Source organism: Ochotona curzoniae, unplaced genomic scaffold (genome assembly GCF_017591425.1).
Source record: "Ochotona curzoniae isolate NIBS_2020 unplaced genomic scaffold, NIBS_Ocur_1.0 contig_3643, whole genome shotgun sequence".
NCBI classification, from domain to species: Eukaryota; Metazoa; Chordata; class Mammalia; order Lagomorpha; family Ochotonidae; genus Ochotona; species Ochotona curzoniae.
The window spans coordinates 4,411,259-4,427,388 of NW_024465933.1; the positions used below are offsets into that span (position 1 = coordinate 4,411,259).

Sequence of the window (16,130 nt, forward strand, 5' to 3'; positions counted from 1 at the left end):
CTACATATCAAACCCAGAACCCAAAAGAAAATTTGTTCTTTTTTTAGTGTCTTCACCACTCTAATTTCAGACTGGGATGAGACAAGAAAGAAACTAATGTTCCATTCTTGAATGAAAAAAAAAATCATTTCAATAGTTTTCTTTTTTGAAAACGAAATTTAGAGAATATGAGCCAAAGAGAGTAATTCTTCCACTGTCTCATTCCTGAAACGACACAACAGCCAGCACTGTGCCAGGCAGCTGGAGCCTCTTGCTGATTCCCCCATGTGGATAGAGGTGTGCAAGCACTCGGACCATGCTTTGTCTTATTCCCAGGTACACCAGTGATGGAGCTGAGTTGGAAGTGGTACAGCTGGGATTGGAACCGGGACTGATATAGTCATTGCTGCAGATGGCGGCTTAGCTTGCTAAACTGCAGCACTGGCCCCCTATATTTTGCTTTTATGATGTGTTCATGGTTTTTGCTTTGTCACCGTAGAGGTGCTGAATCAGGGTCAAGTGTCTTGTATTTAAATCAAGTTCTGCCTTTAATTGGTTTTAGATAGTGTAGGATGGTTCAAGTCCCCCAACTTCAAACTCTCTTCCGAAATGTAGAGTGAGGTTCTCACCGTTCATTTGAACGATACGTTTAGATAGTAATCGGCCTTAGAATTGGGACTAAGCTTAAATGTTTTTCTTTTATTTGGAAGGCAGATTTACAATGGCAGATTTTCAGTTTTCTGTTCACTGGCTCACTCCTCAAATAACCACATAGGCCAGGCTGAGCAGATCCCAGGCCAGGTGCCTCCAGGTCCCCTATGTGGTTGCAATTGCCCAAGGACTTGGGTGATGCTCCACCACCCTTTCCAGAAGTGAAACAGCTGGGACACAAACCAGTGCCTGGGTGGACTGCTGGTGTCATGGGCAAGGACTGGCTCACTGTGCCAGCCTTTAAATTATGCATTTTTTTAACAGATTATACATGAAGTGCTTCTGTGGGTTTACTGTGTGCCTGATTATTTAATGGACACACCATTTAAGGCAGTATTTGTTAGGGAGACTGCACTTGACCACTGTTACGCAGTTATTTAGTGTGAAGAAGAGAATCCTACTGTATTTTCTAATCCATCTATATATCCCTACTCTGAAACGCCTATTTTCAGTGGTCTTAGATCTTATAAGTATGGAGTATTTGTTTTTTTGAAAGGTAGATTTACAGACAGGAGGAGAGACAGATCTGTTGGTTCATTCCCCAAATGGCTGCAATGACTGAACCTGGGTTGGTCCAGGCAGGAGCCTGAAGCCTTTTCTTGGTCTCCTGCCTGGTAGTAGGACTGTTCACTGCTTTTCCAGGTACATCAACAGGAAATTGGATTGGAAGTGGACAGCTGGGATTTGAGCCAGCACTCATATGGGCTGCTGTATGTTGACCACTAGAAAGCAGAAGTACAGCTGGAATTCCTACTGTGAATGGTCCGACTTGGCCTTCTGTTCCACTGTGTTCCTTTATTTGCTTCATGCCCACGTGGAATTATGCATTGTGATTATAGCCAATTGTTAGTATTGTGCTTTTCCCACATAACATTTTTCTTCCAAACTTGAAACTTTTTGTGGAGATATTTTCATTTTAAAGAATCTTAAAATATAGAAAGATAATTAAATTGTGTTGTGTAGGTACTTTGTAAGTTCTTGTGGCTTACTGTATAATTTTCAAAACTTACATAATGTATTTAATATTTTGTAACTTTTTTCTTAATATAGTCACCTTGTATTTTACTATGTGGACTTACTGTAATGAATCCTTGAGTTTAGCAAGGATTGCTAATTGTTAAGTGCTGGCCTCTTGGTGTAGTGGGTGAATCCTCTGTCTACACTTAGCATCCCATTTGAGTACCAGTTGGTTCTAGCTGCTCTACTTGGAGCCTGAAGAAGCTCCAGCTGTTGGCAGCCATTGGTACAGTGAACCAGCCAATTGAGAGTCTCCCTCTCGATTTTTTTCAATTAGTAATTTTAAAAATTCTAAAAAATTTTTCAACAGCAGTGTTATATATCTTTTGGAACATGATTTGAGGTCGTGCTTTTTTGTAGTGGAGTTGATGAGGCAGTACATATCCTAAAAACTGTTGTATCTCATTGTATTGTCTTCATGGCCATTTGTCATTTCCACGATGAATGTTGAGTGCCTCACTATATGTAATTATTTGGATTAGACACTAGTATAAATTTTGTAAATTTACAATATTGGTTTATAGGAATTCATGTCCGTTCAACTAGATACTACTTAAAGGATTTCCTTAGTTGTTTTATCAAGACGCAAAGCATGTGTTCTAAACTCTTACTCTAAGCTCTAGAAGTTGAAATAAAAAGGATATGAAATAGTATCATTAGTGGCGAGGTTAATTTTCCCCCATGCTTTCCTCATTGCTTGTTTTCATTTAAAATGTTATGTGGGAAAAGCACAATACTAAAATTTGTATTCAACTCTCATTTCGTTGTGAATTACTGAGACACAAAATAGGATTTTTTACTGCTAATAATACTTTTAGCCTCAAGAACCTTTATTTCTTTTTGGAGATGATATACTTGGTAGCAGGAAAGGAGACAGGAATGTGCTGGCCCAGTCCCCGAATGGCTGCAGTGGGTGGGGCTCAGCAGGCTGACGCAAGCCCCTGGGCCGTCCTCTGCCCTCCCAGACACATGAGCACGGGTTGGTATTCCAGGTGCTGGCTTAGCCTGTATGCTGTAGTAACTCCCTGGATTCAGAAACCTTTAGCTGTAGCAAAGGGATTTACAACATAGATAGCTATTAAGGTTCCTTGTAGTTGTTTATTCTAACAATTACAGAGGGAACAGGGTAGGTGGGTCCTGTGTTTGTGTTGACCTTTTCACCTGCCCCCCATCATCAGAAGTGGTTTTCCTGGAAGGGGTACTTCCTTTGCAGTGTGTCTGTGTTGCACATGGAATCTCTTCTTGAATTGGTGTCTGCACCAGTTACGTTTCTAGCCAGTCTATCTTCAGATTAAGTATCTTAAGTTTTAAAGACCTAAACATTTTTTTTAAATCCTTGGAGTATATTAAACATTATGACTATTGAAATAATTCAGACTGCATTTCCATAATTGTATGACAAGTACTTAGAATTAGAATACATATATGGTGTTGGAACAGCCCAGTTTCAGCCTTGTTATTGTAGTTGTTCTGAATATATTGGGTTCTCAATAAATTGTCAAACCTTCCAGATAAGAGTGCCAACACTTTAAGCTTTGGGAACTTACAAGGAATTTATGGATTTGTGCATGAGCCTGTAACTTCTATGACTTTTATCCTATAATGACATATTCTTAATGTAGAATAATTTTGACTTTTCAAGAGGATGTTTGCAAATTGCATATTGTGATGGAAACCACAGCAAACTGCTTGCCGTTGTCATGGTAGTTTGCATTTAGTACTGGGCAATTTGGTACCATTTTGCTTACTGATTTTTAAATCATTCCATATTATAATCACAACCTGATAATGCAGGTGTGATATCTCTTTTACCAGCAAAATAAGCTTGGGCATGATGGTTTCCTTTCTGAAACATGGAACAGAGCTTTGAACTCGGCTCTCAGCGGCTTCTCAAGACCGCTGCCACAATGCCTGGAAGAAACTGGTCATGTGGGTGCCGGGGGTGGGCTGACGTGCAGGTCCAGGGCAGGGCATGGACTCTGGGACAGCTGTCTGGACTAATACACATAAAATAGCGTCCTTGAAAGAATACAGCTCAGGACGAGTTAGCCTGTGTGCCAGGAAACCTAGCTGGAGACGCAGGCGTGCAGGTTAGGTTATCTGGATGCTTCCTGACCTCGTCCGACCGCAGGGTTCTGAACCAGCCTGTGTTGTGGTTGTTCCTGGACCAGATGCTGTGCAGAAGAACACTCATTGAAATTATAGTCTGGCGTTACATCTACTTGCCCTCGCTTAGGGTTCCCACACATTTTGAGAGTGTTTATTTACAACACTCATATCATTGGTTGCTTTTAAAATTGTATCCATCGGATAGGTCAAGGGTGTTTTATGTTTCTTGGATTACGAGTGAGGTGACCATCTTTATTTTTTGTGAATTAGCTTCTCATAGTATTTAAGTCTCTTTCCTAGTGTGCTCGTCTGTTATAAGTTGGTGTGTAGATCTGTGTACTGAAGAGAAAAACGAAGTATGTGGTGGTGGTGGTTTTGTTTTCATGTGTATAAGTTTTATTGCTATGAAGTCAGATCTGTCCCTCTTGAATTTCTAGCGGAATGTGCTCAGAGAACACTTTTCTAAGCAAGTGTTATATAGATCTTTCCCTTTGTATTTGCATTGTAAGCTTGGTTAAAAGAAGTGGTTTTGTAACTGTAGGAAATATGAATTCTGAGTACGAGCAGACAGAAGTGTTGCTCGGGTCGCATACGTTTTTTGTGGAATTTTGAGCTGAAGACTGAAGCTTTCACCAAAAGCTCAGACGGTAGTAGTGCCGAAATCTCTTGAGCGGTAGGTAGGAAAAAGTAAAGGACAGGAAAAATACAGTTGAAAGGGTGGATTTTAAGAGGGGCAGGATTGCTGTTCTAATGAAGGGGCGGAAAAAGGCAGGTCTGAGGCTACGTGCGGGGAGAAAGAAATAGGCCACGAGGAACCAGTTTCTCAGTGTTAGCAGGCAGACAGGAAGCCAGATGCTGTCCAGGCCGACTCGGGTCCTGGACGAGCACTTTGACTGCTGACTGCCTGCGTGGCAGAAAGTAGCCCTCTGTGGGAGGAGGCTGCAGGGACGAAAGGCAGGATTTCCTAGAATAGCTGGCAGCATGGTGGGATGTTTAAAAGCCACGGTTGCCTGGTGCATTGATTTGGACAGGCTCAAGAAAGTATGAAGTCTTTAGGAACTGAGTTCGTTCTGCGTTCACAGAAGATTCTTCAGAATAGCAGCGAAGTCGTCAGCATTTGTTTTTGAAAAGGCAATGCCTTCTGACAATGGACAAGCAATACATATAAGAAAGATAGAAACAGACGTTCTGTCCTAAAGGAATTAATGACTCATTTCATGCACACGTGAAGATAGCTTTCGGGTCTCTGGTTTCCCCAAGTCTTGTAAAATCGGAAGAGATCGTTTATGTTTTAGTATAAAATCCAGAGTGTTTGATCACAGATCAGTAAACTAGGTTACCGGCTGGCCAGATCTGGCTAGCCATCTGTCTTGGTCAATGAGGTTTTCCTGGAATTTAGTTGCTTCCGTTTTTCATTTACTCCTGCAGTATTCTTGACCTGCAATGCGCATTATGTAGTTGAGACAGGCTGAGGACCTACAGACCTAAAATGTCCCTTTTCAGAAAAATGTTGCTGGCTTCTGCTCTGTATAATGCTAGTGAGATAATGAGGCAAATGTGAGTAGGTAAATTTTGAGTTTATAGTTTACTGGTCATAAACTTGAAATAATGGGTATGCTAACATACACATTTCAGTCATGTATAATGTCATTAAATGTTGGGAAAACGAAGTTTTTAATGGGTATGCAGTAATTTATTAAACATTACTCTAGTTTGCTTCTAGTTTGTGTTAATACATATAATGTTAAAAGAAATGTTTCAAAGATTGATTTTTGGGTCCGGTGCAGGAGCCTAGTGGCTGAAGTCCTCATGCACCTTGCATGTGCCGTGTTCCCACAAGGGTGCTGGTTTGTATCGTGGTGTTCACAGAAAAGCACACGCGTGTTTGTGTGGATGCTTACAGCAGGTTTATTCATGGTTAGCAAGGATGCTACCCTTCAGTGGGCTAAAGGACAAACAAGTGGTGCTGTATATTCATACAATGGAATGTATTACTCAGCAATAAAAGGGGTAAGCTGTCAGGCCACAGTAAAATGTGGAGTCACCCTAAATCCATGCTGTTAAAGAGACCGTCCCCAGAGGCCATGTACTGAATTATTCCACATATGTAGTATTCTGAAAAATGCAAGGGTATCCCAACAATAAGAAGATTAGTGTTGGCTGGGGACTGGGGAGCTGGAGAAGGATGACGGTGTGAGACCATTCACTCTGGTTTCCAGTGACATGTACGTTATGCTATACTTCTGTCAGAGCCCATAGGAGCTGTACAAGAGAGTGAACCCTAATTTAAACGTGGTGACTGATGCTGTGTCAGTATTGATTCATGAACTGCAACAGTGGCACCATACTGTCCTACTAATGTAAGATGTTAATAATTTGGAAAGGAGGCCAGGGCCACGGCACAGTAAGCTAAGCCTCCGCCTGTGGCACCGGCCTCCCATGTGAGCAGCGATTCTTGTCCCATCTGCTCCGCTTCCATTCTAGCTTTCGCTTGTGGCCTGGTAAAGCAGAGAAAGATGGCTCAAATTCTGGGGTCCCTAAAACCACGAGGGAGGCCAGAAGAAACTGCTGGCTCCTGGCTTCGTATCGGCTCCAGGAGCTAGGTTTACAACCTGTATCCCACGACGGTGCAAGGGACTCAGTTACCTTGTCACCACTCTCCCACTGGCAGGGAAGAGGAGTCAGGAGCCAGAGCCAAGAGTGAATACAGGTGGCCCACTGTGTGATGTAGACAGACTAATGTGAATGTGCCAGTGTTACTCGTGAAGTCTTTTTAAGGTTCTTTATTGTTTCATCTTGTGCTAAAAGGCATTTTACCAAACTTGGACTCCCACCATTAGGAAATGAATGCTCATTTTGTCTGGTCCTTATCACATGCAAGGTTTTTAGTAGTCACGTATATTACAACAAAAATCATTAATGGTTACTGAATATCTAAAGAAGTTGGCTATTTTTCCAAATCTTAATTTGCTATTCTATTTGGGTTTACCTATTCGTGTTCTTAGCACATTTCTGAATTATTGTGTAAGTATAAAATATCTCTCTGTGCTCCTTTTGTAAAGATTGATTTGAAAGAGTTGTAGAGACAAGAAGCAGAGAGAGAAATTGTTCTTTCATCTGCTGGTTCACTCTCTAAATGGCTGCAATTTCCAAGGTTATAGCCAGGTCAAAACCAGGAACCTTCACTTGCATGTGGTCTCCTGACTAGCAGGGGCTATCACCCACTGCTTTCCCAGGCGTATCAGCAGAGAGATGCATCCGAGTAGAACAGCCTGAATGGCAGCTGGAGCTCATGTGGGATACTGGCGTAACAGGTGACAGGTTAACCCACTCTGCCTTAATGACAGCTCATCCTATCCGCATTTCTTATTATTTCCCATGATCATTTTGTATATGTAGGATTCCCCACACTGCCTCCTCTACTTCCCTCCTCGTCTCCCCCATGTTGGTATGCTATTACAACACAGTAGAATACGCTATTAATACAGTAATATAGTCTTTGAGCAACAGTTACAAGTTCAACATTCTGCTGTTTAAGTGTGTCATGGCATTGTAGGTATAGACAACGGTAGATAGTCTCGTATCCTGTTGCCAAGGTGTGTTTAACAGTTCCATTGGGAGTCCTCTTTTCATTTGGGGATAGAGATGCATACTGCAGTGTATCTTCCCTTCCCAATATGCTAGTATCCATTGTAGAGTTCATGAATGAGAATATATGAAAATAAACATGTATATATCTGTTTTCTATTTTGCTAGAACATATGGTGTTTGTCTTTTGGGATTGGCTTATTTCACTGAGCATATTGGTCTCCAGTTGGGATCATTTCATTACAAATGGTAGAATTTCACTCTTTTTAATGGCTGAGTAGTATTCCATGCAGGAAATGTACCACAGTTTCTTTATACATTCTTTCAGTTGGCATCAGGGTTTTTCTATGTCTCCACAATTATGGATTGGGCTGCTATAAATACAGGTTTGCGGATCACGCTCTCATATTCAGGTTTCACATGCTTTGGATATAGTCCCAGGAGTAGGGTAGGTGGCTCATACAGGTGGGTCAGTTTCCAGTTATCCTAGCACAGTCCTTACTTTCTTGATGGCTGCAGTAGCCTACATTCCCCATCCTGCACTCATTTCAAATGTAGTTTTATAATTCCAGCTGTATTTCTAATGTACTTCCTGCATGCTGCTGCTTTGAAATACAGGCTATTTATAATCACTTATTCACTTGCTTCTCTAGGAGGCAGTGAGCTGTTCCACAGTGATAAATCTGTGCCAATTATTTTGAATTGCTCTGCCTACCGCTGGGACAGGCATATGTCAAGCACTCATGTTGCTGTTTTAACAGCCTTTAAAGGAGTTATTACCTCGAGACGTCTTTATCTTCATCAGCACAAATGTCAGATATGCACTGTGAGCCAGGGATCAGATGAGGTACTGGCATTGAGCAGTAGATAAAATACAGTGCCTTTCCAGAAGCCCAGAAGATTGGGATTAGATTGTGCTATAAATTACAGTGCGATGAGGGATATTGATGCAAGTTCTCAATGAAAATAACCATGATGGAGGCTCAAGTACTATGGATGAAAAGAGGTACCATCTCAAGTTAGAGCACAGGCTGATCACACTGGACAATGCCCGCGGGCCAGCCCGCTAAGGAAAGAACAAGTGGCAAAATGTCACTGCTGTTGAGAAGCTATGCATTCCTTTATAAGAAAAATCTAAATTTATTTGGCACTTTGTTAGTTTTCATTTAAGAGTTGGTAGAGATTTTAACACTTCTTATGGTAACTGCAGATAGTCTGATTTCAAAAATTTTGGTTGATAAATTATGCAAATTATAAAATAAACCTAAATATTATTAGCATTAAGCATGTACATAAATCATTTTTTAAGAGATTTATTTATTTATTGGAAAGTCAGATATACAGAGAGGAGGAGAGAGAGAGGAAGATCTTTCGTCCGATGATTCACTCCCCAAGTGAGCTGCAATGGCAGATGCTTATGCCAATCCAAAGCCAGGATCCAGGAACTTCTTCCAGGTCTCCCACGCGGGTGCAGGGTCCCAAGGCTTTGGGCCATCCTCGACTGCTTTCCCAGGCCACAAGCAGGGAGCTAAATGGGAAGTGGAGCTGCCGGGATTAGAACCGGTGCCCATACAGGATCTCGGGGCGTTCAAGGTGAGGACTTAAGCCGCTAGGCCACGCCGCCCGGCCCAAACATAAATCATGTTTACTATTTTTTATACCTTTATAGGAATAAATTCTTAAGAATAAAATAGCAAAAAAATTTTTCAACAATAAATCAACAAAAATGAGCATTTCAGAATAGATATCTCTTGAAAGAGTTATTCAAATATCTAGTGAGCACATGGAAAAATATGCAACACCACTAGTGACTAGGGGCATGTCTCTCTCGGCTCTTTTCCATGTGTCTATCCATCCACTCATCCATCTCTTGCTCTGCCTTTAAAGTAGATGAAAATAGGTAAACATTAGAAAAATATTTGGGTTTATATGCTTATACAATTCTGGCATTATCTGTTTAACCACTCACTATGAAAGCAAATTTAGTTGAAATCACTCCATTGATTGTTTGTATCAAGGTAACAAAAACCTTCAATCCAGTCAGTTAAAAAGAACAATTTATATCCCCTTGGATAAATAAGTAATCCCCTTGATAAACATATTCCCAGGGAATGTTTTTTAGTTAGAATGGATGATTTTCTAGAATAATTGAAATAATTTTAGACTTCTTGAATGTTTATGTGAAAGGCAGAGTTAGAGTTACAGAGAGATATGCCATCTGCTGGCTCATATTCTGACTGCCATGATCATGGCTGAGACAGGCTGGGGCCAGGCTTGCTGGCCTCTCAGTGCAAAGGCCCAGGGACTAGTCCGTGTTCGGTTGATTTCCCAAACTCATCAGCAGGAAATTGGATCAGAATTGAAGCAGCTAAAACTTGAACCGGAGCTCATGTGTGATATCGATGCCACAGCTGGTGGCTTAACCCGTTGTGCCACGATGCCCACAATGGAAGAGTTTGACCTCCTCCATTTCCAGTGTTTGCAGGAAATAAATGGAGGCTGCCAGAGGTCCAGTGACTACTGACAGGAAGATAGCTGCACAGTGAAGTGTACTAAGCCAGTCTCCCAACAACCTTGTGCCAAGGTGCCCTCTCCTGTAGAAAAAAGGGACAAATAATGAGATAGGTCCCTTGCCCTTAAGGCTTTGTTTTGTATGATCTCTGCTATGACCTATTGGGTCTCCCTACAGAACACCATCTACGCCTCGGATCTTTCTGATCCAACCTCATCCATCAGTGTTACAACACTATCATGGCTCTTTTCTGACGTAAGTTCAAATGACTCCCCAGAGCTGCCAGTGGCAATTACAGCCTCCCACGCAGTATTCTCACAGTGCTACGAACAATTATAGGGCTCGTTATTTCCAAGTAAAAGTATTCAGACCCACATCCCATTGAGATGTGTTTGATGGAAATTTTCGTCCTACCTGCTGCATTGGCAGTGTTGCCCAGGCACCTGCTTCATGTGTTCTTCAATGGCCCTCAGTTTCTAATTCTTTATCCTGTTCGGTGTCAGGACTCAGAAAAGAATATGCATTAACATTCTCCTCAAAAAATAGTCAAAAGCTGTTTTGGAGACCTGAGGTCCCAGGAAAGAGGTGTGACTCTTTGCTCTTGTTTTGTTCCTGCTGGGAAGCCTGAGCTGCCTCCTGGGCTGGTACAGCTGTACCGCCTGTGCGGGCTAGCGCAGCATGCAGGATTGGGGCGGAGGCAAGCTTCTCTCTGGATGCACAGCTAGCTGACAGCCAAAAAGTGTTACCAATTGTCCATACTCACTCCTCCGTCTAGGCGTACCTCATAAAGATTTCTTTCCTCTGAGCAACTGTTTGGCCTGTTTTTCTGTCTTTGCTTCCTTGTGATTGTTTTGCTCCATTATATGTACTTCTTTTTTCACAATGAGCACAATGAGCGGTGAAAGTTTCAATAACAAAACTATATCAGTTAGGGAGGCACTTTAATGTTTTTAACAGCACCAGCATGATTTTCTTTGTTTTGAAGATTTATTGATTTATTTATTTATTTGAAATGCAAAACAGCAAAGAGAAAGAGACAGAAATGCGATAGGGGAGCAAGAAAGAGAGAGGAAGATTATATTCACTGGTTCACTCTTCCGATGGCTGTAGCAGTCAGGTCTGACCAGGCTGAAACCAGGAGCCAAGAGTTCCATCATGGTCTTGTCCTGGGTTGCAGGGGCCCAAGCACTTTGGCCATCTGCTGCTGCCTTCCCAGGCACATTAGCTGTGAGCTGGACTGAAGTGGGGTAGCATGGACTCAAATCAGCACTCTGATATGTGATGCCAGCATTGCAAGCAGTGGCTTAACACACTGCACCACAATGCTGGCCTCCTTTATATATATATATATAATATGTAATATTATAATTTTTATCAATTTTTCAATAGCAATGACTAGCAAAGGAAATGTATAATTGCAAGATAGGTTTTTCCTTCCAGTGTTCATTACTTGCTCTGTTAACATGCAATTTTGATAGACCCCAGAGATCACTTGGCTGTTCCTTTGGGAAATCATTGATTTGAACACAGTTGAGCCTATGGCTATGAGGCTTTCCTCACTTGGATGTTGTAGATGGATCTTTGCTTTCTTAAAGGTTGCAATGCCAAGTACTATGTGTGTTTGCAGCTTTAGGACTTTGGTTTGTGAGCTTTCTGTTTCGCATGTCACTGGCACACGGTTACTTACGCAGCTGAATTGCATACTCCAGCCAAAGTGTCAGGTCTTCCCTGTCTAACGTACAGACTTCACATAAGACATAGTCCAATACACATTATTGCTGGTTTTGTAATGGCTTTAAAAAACAAGATTTATCTATTTTTACTGGAAATGCAGATATACAGAGAGAAGAGGCAGAGAAATATCTGTCTGCTGGTTCACTCCCCAAGTGGCCACAATGGCCAAAGTTGAGCTGATCCCAAGCTAGGAGCTAGGAGCCAGGAGCCAGGAGCCTCTTCTAGTTCTATGCAGGTCCCAAGGCTTTGGGCTGTCCTCTACTGCTTTCCCAGGCCTCGGGTAGGGAGCTGGACAGGAAGCAGAGCAGCCAGGACACGAACCAGCACCCATCTTGGATCCTGGTGCCTGCAAGGTGAGGACAGTAGCTATTGTACTACCGTGCCAGGCCCTCATAAATGGCTTTGAAGGAATTCTTAGTAACATGAGCTTCTGAAATCATCTCCTAGAAAGACAGCAAAGATACTCGTGGAAGATTAGTTGATTCAAAACAAAAGCATGGTTTGTGCCTCCAAGAGTGTCAAGATATAATAAACTGACATATGAGTTAAGTTGATCATGTAGCAAGGTTCTGCAGCACCAGAGAGGAGCAACTGAATAATTGAGTTGAGGGCTGCCTAGAGAAGGCCCCAGGGTTTTCCTGCATTCCTTCAATGGGAAATCAGTATGTTCCTAGTACCCTGTTAGGATCCAGGCACATGGTGTTGAACAATAGGCCGAGCAGATGCAGCTCTCATTAAAGAAAGGGAAGGAGAAGGAAAAATGAAAGGAGGAGGGAGAGGGGGACATTTGTGAAAGAGGACAGGGACTCCCCAGTATCAATCACGCAGGGGGGCAGTCCAGACAGAGGACTCGTAACAGTTCCTTAGTTGCGGGGGAGGGACATTAGACAGCTGCCTTAGTCCAGGGGCCAGACTAATGCAGATGTGCTTGCTGTGTGTTTTAAAATTTTAATTTGTGTTTTAGCTCTTTATGTTGAAATATCATAGATCCACAGTTTTAGGAAATAATCCAGAAGGATCCCCTTCACCCTTCTCTGTGTTTCTCCCAGTGGTACCTTCTTGCACAGCTGGAGTCCAGTAGCACAAGGGAGGAACTTTCTACTCAGTGTATTTCACCTGTTTCATGCACACTCATTTGTGTATATTTTTATGCAACTCTGTCACACGTGTATTAGAGTGACAGCCACACCGCTGTCAAAACAATTATCCCATCACAAAGATCCATTCTACCACCCTAACCTGCAGGGACCACTATTCATTGCAAAACAGCTATATACATAGAATTCTGTACCACAAGAAACCTCTTGTCATTTCATTTCACCATGCACCTCTTGAAGGACTCTTCTCTATGTACAACCATCTGGTGGCCAGGTGAAGTGAATCTTCTGCATTTTGTTCTACTTATTTTTTGTTTTTAAGTCTCTTCAGCTGTTACAGGTCCACACAGGTTTCATAATAAATCTCTCTGTGTCTACGATAAGCCTTTCTGGTGCACTGGACCCGTGTCACAGAGGATCGGTGTCTGCCAGTGTGTGGGCGGCTGATGCGTGGGTATGAAGAATGCACATCATGTCGCTCTTAGTTTTTCTTCATCTGCATTTTAGAATTTTCAGGATTTAGGTAATTATTAGATTCATCATTTTTTTTTTGGAGGGGAGAAATTATAAATGATATAGTTTTGAACTTGTTTCCTTGTTGTTAGTATGCAATTTTTCTTTTGTTGTTGTTGTTCATTGAATTCTGCACTTGTCCTCAGGTGAGAGATGGTACCAAGAGAATTTCGAGCCCAAGAATTGTGATTACCCCAACAGGATTGAGATCTGCTTTTCTGGAACCCTAATCTGGGCAGGTGTTTGCTGTCTGTGTGTTCCTGGGAGCCTGGGGAGCTGACTGGGACGCTTCGGTGTTGGCAAACATGGAGGTTTCCAGAGTTGTTGGTCAGGTGGCCACACTCCCGTATTACCCATTTCCCCCCTTTTTGGGTGCATTTGGTACTGGGTATCTGACTTAAGAAAACTTTGTTAAAAACGTCTTTGTCTAAGCTTATTTCCTTCTTATTTTTTGTTGGGAAATGCTAAAAGGACTTTCAGTAACGCCAAGCTTTCTCTTTTTTTTACTTTACTCTCTTGTCAAAGAACCAATGACAAGGTAAGTCCCCGGAGAGTGGCGAGCCTGGTCACCGAGGGGAGGCTGAATGCGCAGGCACCAGCATCTGGGAAGTTAAAGACTGTGATTACGCATTTTATTGCAGCCTTGACCAACATCGTGAAAGGCTGTCCAGTGCCTGGCTCCCTGCTGGGCATTGCAGCGCAATAAAGGAGAGCTGACTTATTCTTTGTTCATATGTAAATTTCATGTGTGTTGAGATATGCGTGTTCAGAAATAGAAGATTATTCTTAGGAAACACCATATTTGGGGTTGTGATTGCGCAAATATAGCAGATGGTTTAGTCTTAAAAAAAGAGGCTACTTTTAAAATAATTGGCTTCATCGGCTTAGAGGCCTAGAAAAGGTGTGAAAAAAAGAAAACTGCAGGCAAAGTAAGTGTAACAAAGTGACTGAATAATGCAAAATAGTAGTACAAGTTAAGTTGCTGCAAGTTCTAGCTGCTCCACTTCCAATCCACCTCCTTACTAAAGTGTCTGGGAAAGCACTAGGAAATGGCGCAAGAACTTGCACTCATGTGCAAAATCCTGATGGAGTTCCTGGCTCCTGTCTTCAGCTTGCCCAGTCCCTGGGCACTGTGGCCATTTGGGAAGTGAGCCAGGGGATGAAAGATCTCTCTCTCTGTGTCTCCGTACATGTATCCTTGTTTCCCCCTCTCTAACTTTATCTTTCAGATATGTATATATTTTTAAATGGCATAGAAACAGTGTACTAAGTGCTCTTGATAATTGAAGGGTCTAAGATGCAAGATAACTTTTATTCCTTATGTTTATAAAATCCAAACTTGGTCAAGCTTGAGCGTGAATCAGCCACCAATAGAGCTTGTAAGCACAGGTGGCCAAGCCCCATCCCTGGGGTCTGACATTGTTATGTTTTACAAGCTCCAAGGTGTAGTTCATGCTGTTCCTCCAAGTGACCCAACTTTTAGATCTACAAATATAGCTTATCCTTAACACCTTGTAAGGCTTAAAAATACTGGACTTCTTGGAATTTTACAAATGAATCAAGTCATTACTGATCAATGCGGAAGATTGTTTTCAGATTTACAGTTCATTGAGCTGACCCCTAAACGCGGCTTTTCACTCTCAAGTGGACAAGAAGAAAGATGAAGGCAGGGAGATTTAGTAGTTCATGTGGAGACTTTACTTCCTAGGGTACCAGGGCATTGGAATGGGCTAACAGTGCAAGGCATAGATCGTTACATTTTGTCTTTCTTTAAAAGAAAAGGGATCACCCTTTTGTCTTGCCTTTTCGAGATGGTCTTCCCTCCAGAAGTAGACGATTGTTTCTACAGATGTAGGATGTGTCACAAGATCAGATTAACTGCTGCCATTGCATAAATCTCCTAAGGGTAGGCATTGAGTTCGGCAAGTGTATGGATTCTTTTCTCCCTGTGGTTGACTTGTAGTCTTGTAGTTACATACGAAGAGCAGCTTCCTGGGTCTTAGCCAGGAGAATCCCGTGCTCTTCTCATACTCTTGCTTTGGCTTGGCTAAGAGCCACTTCTGTCTTTATTCCCATGTTTCTGACTTCATGTTTTTGCATAGGAAGGGATGTGAATAGCATGATAGGTCCTTGATCATGTTTTGCTTTGTATGTTCACGTCAGAATAAGGTGCAGAATCACTCTTGGGAACTGGCAATTATAAAGTGACACATTTAGCATCGTTTCTAATGTGGATCTGAGAGGAAAAATGAAGAAACTGGGACCTCGGCCTTCAGGTGGAGGCCTTGTTCTTTCTCATTGCACTGGATACACACTGGGCCCACCCAGCACGGAGTCCAAAGAACAGGCATCTGCTAGCTTGACCTGGCCACAGCATCTTGAAAACCCACCTCTGGGATAAAGTTTTTAATTTGATTTTCTGAACAAGCCCATATATTTCCGATTGGAATTAGAAACGGAAAGATTGTTGGCAGGTTAGATACAATATTGTATCTGTGTCAAAATTGTCCTTTTCAAGTGTGGACTGATTTGGGGTAAAACGCCTGCCAATTTTTGGAAGCATCAACAACCCAAATTGGGTTCAGACTCCTGCAGTCATCTATAAAGCACAAGTTAAGATGCAGACATTTTTGGAGTGAAGACTATCACCTCCATAGACTCCAAAGAAGTGACTGTCATCACAGGATAAAATTGGACTTTGGAAAGTGAGGAGCCATGGGAAAACTGCTCCCATGGAAGAGGTGTTTCTGCCCGGGGCATTGGGTTTATGACGCATTGCAGCCCGACTTTGGGTGTAAAACAAATCAATCCAACAATAGGAGCAATTTTCGCCAACAACAGTTTATTTAGCTTAAATGAATTTGTTGAGT

At 42.1% G+C, this 16,130-nt stretch overlaps 1 protein-coding gene across 2 annotated transcripts in view; it reads left to right on the forward strand.

Annotated features, from left to right (window-relative positions):
- The window catches only part of AGFG1 (ArfGAP with FG repeats 1), a 74,837-nt gene extending 61,159 nt beyond the window's left edge, over positions 1-13,678 (forward strand). For both annotated transcript variants that reach the window (XM_040982836.1, XM_040982841.1), the window contains one exon: positions 13,407-13,678. In XM_040982836.1, coding sequence (XP_040838770.1) covers positions 13,407-13,490 — 84 coding nt within the window. In that variant the 3' untranslated portion in view covers positions 13,491-13,678. The remainder of the gene's footprint in view (positions 1-13,406) is intronic.
- Positions 13,679-16,130: the final 2,452 nt, after the last annotated feature.